Source organism: Schistocerca cancellata, chromosome 2 (genome assembly GCF_023864275.1).
Source record: "Schistocerca cancellata isolate TAMUIC-IGC-003103 chromosome 2, iqSchCanc2.1, whole genome shotgun sequence".
NCBI lineage: Eukaryota > Metazoa > Arthropoda > Insecta > Orthoptera > Acrididae > Schistocerca > Schistocerca cancellata.
Window position 1 is genome coordinate 1093552594 of NC_064627.1, and position 11820 is coordinate 1093564413.

The 11820-nt window shown below is 37.4% G+C and overlaps 1 protein-coding gene across 1 annotated transcript; it reads right to left on the reverse strand.

Moving 5' to 3' along the window:
* Positions 1–7250: 7250 nt before the first annotated feature.
* On the reverse strand, positions 7251–11399 carry LOC126161239 (uncharacterized). Its single transcript, XM_049916980.1, has 3 exons — positions 11251–11399; positions 8004–8286; positions 7251–7823 (listed from the first exon to the last, which is right to left on the reverse strand). Exons 1-3 carry the CDS (start codon positions 11397–11399, stop codon positions 7251–7253), a joined length of 1005 nt encoding a protein of 334 aa, XP_049772937.1.
* Positions 11400–11820: the final 421 nt, after the last annotated feature.

Here is an 11820-nt window from a genome sequence, read left to right on the forward strand (position 1 = left end):
ATTGCATGTATCTTCAGTTTCTGCAGTGGTAAAATATTGACAGCAGTTGGGATGCTGCAGCTGGCTTGTGCAAAAGCAACTATTCCAATCATTTACTTCAACTTTGCGAGTTTAAAGTTACACACTATCATTTGTTCGTTTTACTTACTTTCTCCTCCTTGGTTTTTCTTGGCCTTTCTTCTTTTTTGTAACAGCACAAACACTTTTTGTCACGTATTTTACACAGGCGTACTGCGTTATGTGCCATGTTGTCGACTGACAGTTGTTGTTTTTTCTTTTACGGAAGTTTTGAGGTTCTAGCTAAGCTACTGTTTACTAAACATTGACTTGGGTGATAGAAGTATTCTAAGTACGATGTATACTAAGTTGTTGTTGTCGGTTTTTCACTCATAAAGAGGTGTGTTGCAAATGTGAGCAACTACTACACTTACATCATTACTGCAGGCTTTCAACAGTTTACTAGAGATGTTATCCATAGCTGAAGATCCTTTACTTTTCAATGAGTGAATTTTTTTTTTATTTCATCAACAGTTATGAGTGGTACATTTATATCATTAAAACTTTGTGGGAGGTTAAGTTTCAGAATATCTGCTGCTTCCCTTAGGTCACCACTGCAACCTATTTGAGAAGTGACAGTTAAATCGTTCTGATTTTATTATTTGAACAGTTAATTTCAGATTCTATGCACATACTTTGAGTTTTTAATGACTTTAGTTAAAATTTTACAGTATGTTTTATAATAGTTCATCTGGAGGGGACTATTGGATTGTCTGGATATTATATACAGTTCTCTTTTTCTCTGGCATCATATTTTTATGCCCTTGGCAAGCCATGGTTTTTTGCGCGATTGCCTGTTCTGTAGTCTGTGCAGACCTTTTTTGGAAAGACACTTTCATATATACCTGATAATTCATCAGTAAGTAAATTATATTTTGTATTAGCATCATTTGCAAGATAAAAATACCTCCAGTCAGTCTCCCGAATGCATAATTTGAAGTGTTGTATATTTCCCTCATTCATGTTTCTAATGGTTTTCCACTGTGCACCGGCTTTGCTCTGATTTGCATTAAAGTTGTCAATTGTGAGTATTTGCCCATCACAAGCAGAGAGGCCATTTATGACTTTTTCAACTTTGATGTGATGAGTTCTACTCATATCTATAAAGATATTGTCTATTAGAGTGCTGGAAGTGGCGGTAGTTCTTGTGGGAAAACTGACAGTGGAGACGAGATTGTAGGTATGCATTAAATTCGCAAACTCTATCTTAGAAGATGAGCTTTCTAGGAAATCTATATTAAAATCTCCAGTCACTAGAATGTTCCTATTTTTCCTTGTGAGATACAATAGCACAGAATCTAATTGTTTCATTAATACTTTAAAATTACCAGATGGAGCCCTGTATACTGCTACGATTGCCAGTTTCTTGTTAGCTACTACTAGTTCTGTGACACATGCTTCAAATTGTTTCTCCACACAATATTTCTCTACACCTGTTGTATTAAAGGACAGGCTGTTTGTCTCTTAAATAGCTGCCCCACCTTTGCACATAGGCTTTCTACAAAATGAGGTAGCTAATACATAGTTTGGAATATTGAGTGTTTCTATGCTAACAGTGACATGGTGTTCTGTCAGACAGAGAATATGAGCACAATTTAAATCTATTGGTTCATCAATATTTACAATAAATTGGTCTAACTTACAGAGCAGGCTTTAAATATTTTGGTGAGAAATTTTGAGCTTATTTGTAATTACATGATTGATTGTGGTGCTGCCACTGTTGGGACTGAGTTTTATTTCTTTTGACATACCAGTATTACATAAACAGTTTTCTGCAGGGAAGGGGGAGCTGTTGTGCTGGTGACACCCACATTTGTTGTAATTAACTGCGTTACTTACATTCTGATTGGAACCTTACCCCTTCTGCCCAGTACCACAAAAAATCTCCATTTTCAGCTGAGGACTTTCTTGATCTCAGGCACATCCTTGGTGGAGCAGCTGCAGTCTCTACAGTGCTCCTTTTTGCCATAGAGGGCGGATCTTCTGTTGGTGAGGTTTATACACTGTCAGCTGGTACACTTGATTCCTGTGGGGGTTGGTGTTGCTGTTTCTGGTATTGATGACTGTTCTTCCTCCTCAAATGCTGATGCTGCTTAACTAGTTGGTAGTGGACTAACTTTTCCCACTTGAGTTGTAACTACTGGTGCTGTCTTGCTTTTGTATAGATGACATGCTGCTGTTGCTGCATATTAAGTCTTCCCTTCAGCTGTTTCATTAATCTTGAACGAGTATTTTGATGACACTGTCTGTATTTCTTCCAGTGGTACAGTTTCAATGGGCACAGGTGCTTTTAGTGTGGATGGGAGGAGTGATGTTTTCAAATTGTTTGAATGTTTCTGCTACTAGTGCTTTAGTGAGTACAAGTTTTCCTAACCGGTTCCTGTGCATTCCATGTCGAGTAAACTGGTTTCTCTCTTCGAATTTAGTGTCCAAAAGCATTCACATCCTTGAATGCTTTGCGTAGGGTAAGGTGGCCTAAATATGATACAAAATCACAAAATGTGTTTTCATTTTTTAAAGAAAGAGTGCCTGAAAGGAAAAAAAAGTATATGAAAGACAATGTTAGCTGCTTTAACCCTTTAACGGGCTCATTTTTTGTGGCGACTCGGCGAAGCTAATTTTTTTTGCATCGAATTAGAATTGTGATCAATTTATTATATTTTATTTTTTTATAATTTTATTTTTGTGATTTAGGTCTAAAAATTATGATGGTAAATATATCACCACAGCACTTTTTTAAACCTTACATTTTTGGTGGTAAGAAGATTTCCCACTTGTGAGCTTTACACTTTGGTGCGAAGAAGATATCTGTTTCCATTTTATAAGCTGCAACAAGTTGGCATTACATGTAAAAAAAAAATTAAGAAGACGGTGATTTCTTTTTATTTTACTTTATTTAAAAAGCATTTACATTACAAATTTACAAGTAATAATTCTTTTTCAACAAAATCTTCAAATGATTGTTACATTTTCTTTTTATTTTCAATGAAACTGACGGAAGCATGGTTCGATACACAGGGGTACGTTGCAGGAGCAGCATACATATTTTGTTGTCTTGTCACGAGCTTTTGTTGAACACTTGCGGCACCGTCTGTAGGTTGTTTCTAAAACAGACATGATCGCCCACTTTTGCCAGTCGAACATGATCTGGTATGGTGTTCTTCTTGGTTAGAATGGTTACTGGACGTCCTTTCTTTCTTTCTTTCTTTTTTGCGGGATGTAAAGCCATCTATCAATTGTTTTGCGAGTCGTAATCGAAAGTTCAATTGATCATCATATCCCTCTTGTTCTTTATTAGCTTTGTACAATATAAAGGCATTCACAACTGTCATGTCTAATAGGAAATAGAGAATCCGATGCCACCACTCACGAAAACGTCGACCTATTGCATAATGTTCTCTAAGTTGATCAAAGTGATCTACACCTCCCATTATGATATTGTATGTTGCCACAGCTGTGGGACGCGTAACCATGCCGGTTGTGCCATCCTTATTCTTTCTTGAGACAAGTGTGGTATCTCTAGGATTGCCTGAAGTTGTCAAAATAGTGACAGGTTTGTTGTCCATCATCCATTTTATAGCAGCAATGCCATGTTTGAATTGAAACTGAAATTCTCCTCTTTTTCAAAGTAGGGTAATGAACAGTTAAGGGCAAATTTACATTCAAAAATTCATATCCACCACTACAGTAATTGCTGGGGAATTTTTTAGCTGTAAACATATACTACTGACTCTCTCAAATAGGTACAAAAATTGGAACTAGAGAAAAGAAACAATTTTCTCATCTTTACAATGCATATAAAAACAGTGTTACAGAAAACCAAGTGAATGAACAGCATTGTCCAGTGAATGAACAGCTTCCCTCCAGTAAATGAACGTAATTTTTTAAGTATAATTTCAAAGCCAGTTATACAATAATAATAATAAATAAAACACACAAATATATCATCAGTTTTATATTTTATTTAGTAGAATCATACTGGGAACGTCATAAATCAAAATACTAAGTGCAAACACTGTCTTTTACAATTAACATGAAAAGAAATATAAAATAACTACAGTACATACAAACTGTAATACAGATAATTTAAATATAAAAATGAGATGCTAGGGCAGATTACATTAATAAAAACTGAGAAACCTTTCACAGCATTAGTCAACCTATGGTTATTCCTGTTTTCTGATGACAACACAAACATGAGTGAATAGGCCTATTAGTTACTTCCTTATCACGCTTATCAAACTAGAAACTGTAATGTTCACAACAAAAGAAAATTAGTACACTGTTTTTTACTTCTTCATTTCCTCAACAAAGTAAGTCTGAGATACATGTGAAGATATTCCGCAGACTTCCTTAGGATGTGAAATTCTCTCTTTTATCTCCTCTTTCTGATACCATATCTAGTCTTCTTTCTTGGGCCATTTCCAATGCGTTGGTCCACACATTGTCATGGTGCTTACGTCAATATCATCTTTTTTCTGTCAGTAACAATTCCTGGAAAATATTCGCCTTCATAAACTACAATTACGTAGGTTTTAATTACTTCTATTTCTTAAAGATTGTAGTCAGAAGCTGAATCATCAGAGTCAGATATCCTAAACTCTCATGTAGAGAGATTGCATCTTCATCAGTTGAAGTGTCTTCTTCACCTTTCCTCACTTCCCTGACAATTTGTTTCTTCTGGAATGCACCCAGTTTTTGCGTCTATTTCAGAGCCTTTTCCTCCCTCTTCCCTCTTCCTTTTTAATTTTTCTTCCATATCTTCTTTGGTTTTTCTTAATGCTTCATGATATTCTATCCACTTTTCTGAAGTAACTGCATAAGGAAGTTTAACTGCATTTCTTTTCTTGTTTCCCTTTCTTATCTTCAATTACTGGCCAATGAAGGTGGTTCTTCCAGATTTCCTCAGGGGTTTGATGACCTTCCCGAGAAGAGCTTGCTGTTGGGGATTTGGAGTTCTGATCCTGAGAACCATGAATGCCTTCTTGTACATCCAAAATTAGTGTTTCAGACTGAAGAGATGTGGCTGAGCTGCATTCTTCTGAAACCATCTCTTGTGTTTGACTGTCTGATGAGCATCTTCTTTCTGGTGTTACAGAAGTAGTTGCTTGCAATGCTCTGGCTTCAGCAGAGCTTTCAAATTTAGTTTCCAGTGGGGCTATTGAGTGAATTAATGGTTTGTCTAAAGTATTGTTTTGCCTATTTTGCCTTAGGCCTTCTCTGATTGAATACTTCTTCCATATGGAAAACAAAACTGGCTCTTTAATCTCAGTGGTTCTTGATTCATCAATTAAAGCTGTTTTGAAAAGTTCAAGTGTATCCGTAGGTAATTCTGACTCCATAATTCATAGAAATGTAAGTGTTTCCTTCTGAAAACAGATTTTCTTCATTAAATGTATTTATCATTAGCTCTTGATGGCGAGTTTGCATGCGTTTGTTGAAATCTACATTTTCATCATTGAAAGGAAAGATTCCACATTTTTTAAAAGCTTTCTGTATTTTCTCTTCATCCACAACAGATTCAAAAGCTTCTTTGAAGAGAGAAGCAAAATTTACTTTCATAATTGACTTTGATCCAACATGCTTTTGTTTCCAGCATCTAACAGTAGTCTTACGTGATGCTTTTAGTGGCTGGAAAACACCAACATCACAAGGCTGAAGGACATTTGTTGCATTTGGTGGCAGACTGAAAATAAGTATTCTTTTCTCTGAACACAACTTACTTAGTTCTAAGTTTAAATGAGACTTATGCCCATCTAAAAGTAACAAAACAGGAAGAGTGACCTGCTTTTCCAGCAACCATGGATAAAAGCAGTTGGCAACATACTAATAAAATGTTGGTGCAACCATCTGTCCTGACTAACTCTTTCCAACAAAGAATGTGTCATGAGGAATGAATTCGGATGTGTGTTTTGGAATCCTTTCATAAGGAAATACTATCATTGGTTTTACAACTTTTCCCCTAGCAGAAAAATTAGCTAAAACAGTGACGCATTCTTTCTCTTTGCCAAGAACAATTGTAAAAAAAAATTTTATAATTTTTTGGGCCTAAGACTCTTCCAGTTTTTGGGGCAATATTCAACTCCTGTCTCATCAGCATTGAATATTCGGTCACTATCAAGATATATGTCCTGGCAGTTTTCTTCCTGAAGATATTTCTCAAGTTCATCAAACCAGTTTTGTATAATGCCTTCAGTCAAACTCGCTTTCCCTTTTGATATGATTTCTACATTACGATGTAACATGGCTGGATGTCTTTTAAGAAATAGTTTCACCCATTTCTCTCCTGGCCTACAATTTGTAAAGGGATTTTTCCTTCGTGTATCCATGATAAATTTGTGCACAGCGTCTTGCACCTCACCCGGATGCATCGGAAAACCAATTTTTGCTTTCCTTACTATTCAATCTTCCAACAGCTATTCTTCATTTTCTTTATAAGACATCTGTAAAAAAGAAAATAGTCTATCAGACTGACTTGAGGGAAGAGATCCAATTTATAGGAAACCATACACAAATACGACTTCAAAGTTCTTACAGATGCCTTCTTAACTGTTACTGAGGCTTAATTTTAAGAACAGAAACTGTTGGTATATAACTATTTTGCATAACTATTTTGTATTCAGCTGAGTGGAATCATTTCTGGAAAAATCTCACAAGCCATGTTTATTCACTGGGAACTTGTCCCTCCACTGAATGAACACAGTATGTTCATTAACTGGTCAGAGGAGTACAGGATATTTTAAACTTAACCTAGCATGTATTTTCTCCATTAATCAGTTCATTTAGGCCCATTTACATCTGATTTGAAGGCAGTGTTAAAAATCCCTGTGAATGAACAGATGTTCATTTATTGGCAAATCTTGATTTTAAGTGTCCAGTTACTGAACACCCCCCAACCTCAAAATATAACATTCTTCATTATTTATAAACTTTACAAATGTTATTTATTTGTTACAGTATGTACATACGGTACAAAACAAGCAACAAAGTTGATCAAAATATGAATATTCACCAATAAAATGACTTGAGCCGAAGCTCTTACCTTAGTATCAGACAGCAGTAAACAACAGCTTCAGATGCATCAAACAATCCGCCATTTTGTACTGCTGAGGTTGCTTGATGTGGAGGTCCAATCAGCTTTTAGCTAGCTCCCCATTGGTCAGTAGAAGACAAAGTGGAGGGCTTTTTAAACCTTATTTTTTAAATTTATATCTGTGCTGTTCATTCACTGGTGCCTGTTCACTCACTGGACTAGTTACCCTACATTTATCTTTCATCATTGAAGGAAGCCCTTTCCGGTTTGCTCTGACAGTCACTATAAAGTAGATTCCATTGTTCAAAAGCATTTGCATTAAATTCACTGTGGTGAAGAAGTTGTCAAATGCTACTAAACTGTTACTATATTTCAGGTCTTGGGTGAGGCTAATGACTACACGCTCTCCCAGAGAATTTTCTGTACATCCGTCATTTGATTTTCCTGTGTAAATATCAAATTGTATGACATAGTTAGTCTTTGAATCTGCTAAACATCGTACCTTGTATTCTTGTTTTACTGGCTTGAGAGGCATATACTGCTTGAGCGAAGACTGTCCCTTGAAAGGTATCATGCTTTCATCCACAGCCAATACCTTACTAGCAGTGTATGGTTTACAAATTGTGTTGCTCAGAAATGTTATAAGGGGTCTGACCTTGTGAAGTTTATTGTGGTTTGGATGCCCTCTTGGAGGATTCAGCCTGTTGTCATTTATGTGAATAGTTTCACATATCTTTTTGAAATGTTTGCATGTCATAGGTTTCGATATGTAAGGTTGACCTAAGGCAGGTTCTGAACTCCAGTAGTGCACTACACTTGGCAACACAATCACACTCATCAAGATATTGATTCCAATCCAGGCCTGTAACTCCTCTACAGATAAATTTGTCCAGTTATTTGTTGACTCACGCACAGTCTGACCAGATTGCCGTTTTTGTTTCTGTTGCTCTGCATACAGATTTGTCTGCTGAACCACATACTCCAGCATCTCATTGGTAAATAAAGAAAGGAAGTAGTCTCTCTCTGTGCTGTGTTTTGTCAATGGGTGGTTGACAACTGGTTCTCCTTTTGTATCAACGCGAAGAAAGTCGAAAACAGCAGTGTCATCGGACCATTCCTCTTCCGCTAATGGCTCCTCTGCACTTACGGTACTGTCACTAGAAATATCGACGTCCATGGAGCAAGAATTGATTGCACTGTTATTGATATTAGGTTGTGGAACCAAACAAGAGGATCAATGTCTGAAACAAATTCATCTTCTGATGCTTCATCACTTTCTATTTCAGAATCCTCAGGATCGCTAGGTAGTGCAAATAGCAACTCCAGTGCTTCTTCTGGTGTTTATTTCTTAGTATAGGCGTGCTTCTTTGACATTCTTGCTATGAAAATAAAGGAAAGATTGTGAGGCGAACAATAAGTGATAATACGAGGGTCAGTCAAAAAGTAATGCCTCCTATTTTTTTTTCTACGTTTAATTGTCAGGAAATTTAAATGCAATTACATAGGTTGAAAATCACAACATTGAGGATCATTTTGTCATTTTTCAATGTAATCTCCGCCCATCTCTACAGTTTTGCTCCATCTTTGAACAAGGGCATGTATCCCAGCACGGTAAAAATCACAGCTCTGCTTCCTAAGCCATTGACGCACGGATGTTTTGACGGCCTCCTCATCTTCAAAATGAATCCCACGATGAGCTTCTTTTAGTGGCCCGAACAGATGGAAGTCTGATGGTGCCAGGTCAGGGCTGTATGGGGGATGAGGCAAAACTTCCCATCCAATTTTGACAATCTCGTCAGAGGTGTGACGACTGGTGTGTGGTCTTGCATTGTCATGCAAAAGAAGAACATCTGCCATTGATTTTGTTGGGCGAACTCGCTGAAGACGTGCTTTAAGTTTGTTGAGGGTTGTGACGTATTGAACAGAATTTTTTGTGCATCCCTGCTCCAAAAAATCAACCAGAATCACACCCTCTGTATCCCAGAAAACTGTTGCCATAACTTTCCCTGCCGATCGCACAGTTTTGAATTTTTTCTTCCTCGGCGAGCTTGTGTGACGCCACTCCATTGACTGCCTCTTTGATTCGGGTTCAAAAAAATGCACCCATGTTTCGTCCCCGGTCACAATTTTTTTCAGAAACTCATCTCCCTCCAAACGGAAGCGCTGCAAGTGTTGGGAGGCTATTGTTTTCCTTGCCTCTTTATTCTGATCGGTTAACATTCTTGGAACCCACCGTGCACAAACTTTTGAGTACCCCAATTGTTTAATAATCGTGATCACACTGCCTTTACTAAGAGAAATAATGCGACACACTTCATCTGCAGTCACCCGACGGTCACCACGAATGATGTCATCAACTTGCTGAATGTTGTGTGGAGTCACTGCACTCACCGGCCTGCCGCTCCGCTTTTCGTCAGTCAACGGTGTTTGCCCTTCAGCTTCCTTACAACGACGAACCCATCGTCTAACAGTGCTGACATCCACTGTCACAACACCATACACCTTCTTCAGTCTTTCATGAATGCGTATGGGCGTTTCACCTTCTGCATTCAAGAATTCAATCACACAACGCTGTCTCAAACGAACATCGATGTCGGCCATCTTACAAACTTCTGCTGTGCTGCCACCTGTTGACACAGAAAGTTACTACTGCAGTGGATTGCAGAAGAAGGTTTGAGGAATGGCGCCAAATTCAAATTTTTCACTTAACTTAATTTCTTTAAGTAGGAAAAAAAATGGGAGGCATTACTTTTTGACCGACCCTCGTATATTCCAATTATATTTGCCACCAATATTAAAATTTACTTACCACAATGTGAAAACAGTAAAGCTATGAGCTGCTCAGACATATACTTCAGAAGCGAAGCAAACTCTTCCGACAACAGTAGTGATCCCACGATACACACAAACTGATTGTTGTAGCAGTTTTCATACAACTGGTACAGTGTACTACCACAAGATGTCAGGCAAATACAGCGGTGGTAAGACGTATTCACAGAAGCATTGTGGTACCTTGACGTTTGTGGTAAGTATGCTTCCCAAGGACCACAAAAGACATTGTGGTATATATATTTCCCGAGCCTCTTTCAGAAACGACTTTTGGTGGTAAGCATACTTCCCAAGAACCCTGGGAATACCATTATTTGGTGGGATATATACTTCCCACAGCCCTAAAAGCTATGTTTAGCAACAAACAGAAACCAGAGCTAGTGCAGTGGACTACCATTAGGGGCCAGGAGCATATGAAAGTGGGAACACGTATTTACATGAATGCAGTAAAGGATTACCATTAGTGGGAAGTATATCTCGCACAGCCCGCGAAAGGGTTAAAATTGCACTGTGTTTAATTCTTTAGAACTGCAAATCTAAACCACAAATAAATAAAACACTATCATTTTTTTGGCCTGAAAATCTTAAATATGATATGACTGGTTCAAAATACGATGCACATGAGATATTCCTAAGTACAATGAACATAGGAGACTGAGGTCTTAAAAATGAGATAGAGCACACAAAAAATGATACTTATGTATAACTGGGAGTTTTCTTTCACAGATTTTTTAAGGATATTTGTGGCATGAAATGAATGTCTGTGTCAACTACAAAAACTTCATTTGTTTCTTCTATTTTCAACATTTAGTTAAGCTACAATGAGTAGAAACTGTTAACAATTATACTTGATATATTGACACTGACACAAAAATAACAAATGCACAGAAGAGAATCACTGTCTTATTTTTTTTCCATGAACATCAACAGGACTGTTAAACACAAAACAGATCCCTCGTGTCATATTTCCAAAACCAGCAAGCAGCAACATGAGGAATTGGCAATTTCCCTATCAAATCACTCTTATCAATCAGAGAAATGTCTTTTTCATTTAATTTAAAAACTGTTTTGTCCTTGTGTACAGACTCTAGAGCCGTAACTTCAAGATAATTTTCTAATATTTTTTGAATGGTGCGCACACACACCTATAGCTGTAAGAATTTCTCTTCCCTCCTTGAAATTTAGCCAAAATATAATCTCCTTTAGTTACATGTGTTGATTAGTCATTACAACAGGATCTGGTGTGGATTCTTCTAACAAATAGACATCGTCAAGGCTGTCGTAGCTCTTCAAAGAGATGTCGGAATCTGAATCAGTCTCCTTAGGCCTACTCTTTTTGTGTATTTGCAGTAGTTTTGGCTGTAGGCATAACTTTCCTAGTCTTCTGCTTTTGGCTTTGGCCTAATCCTTTGTTGTTTGGAGGCTTTTCGTTTTCAGCAATGAGTTTGCTGTATCCTTCTAAAGTTATTACTTGTGACATTGGGTTGATGCGACTACGTTTGGTCACAGATTTCTCAGTTTCTTTTTTTTTCTCTGGAGGAATAAATTTTCAAAACTTGCTGATGATTCACTGCTGCAAACAGGGGTTACACTATTTTTTTCAGAACTACGAGCTTCAACTTCTGGCTCACTGATATTTGTGGATTTGTTCGTGTTCGTGTCAGTTTTGTTTTGGATATTATATCTGTGTAATTTTTCAGGATCTGGTCGATGAACAGGATACCGCGACCTGTCATAGGGGCAGATTCCTGTGTTCTTGAAGCCTGATGATATGTTTTTAGGTTTCAAAGCATCTGGCCATACTTTACACACAAGAGCCACAAATTCTGATTCAGATGGTTTTCTCTGATTGCTTTTTTGCCACTGAATCAACTCAGTATTCAAAGTGTCCTTAAAAGGCT

Bases quoted from the DNA above. Each gene is read 5' to 3' on its own strand.
- LOC126161239 (XM_049916980.1), bottom strand. From the start codon at position 11,399: ATGTCACAAGTAATAACTTTAGAAGGATACAGCAAACTCATTGCTGAA. The intron at 8,287-11,250 runs GTAGGCCTAAGG...TATCAATAACAG, and splicing joins ACTGCAAATACACAAAAAGA to TGCAATCAATTCTTGCTCCA. The intron at 7,824-8,003 runs GTGCGTGAGTCA...CATTTCAAAAAG, and splicing joins AACGGCAATCTGGTCAGACT to ATATGTGAAACTATTCACAT.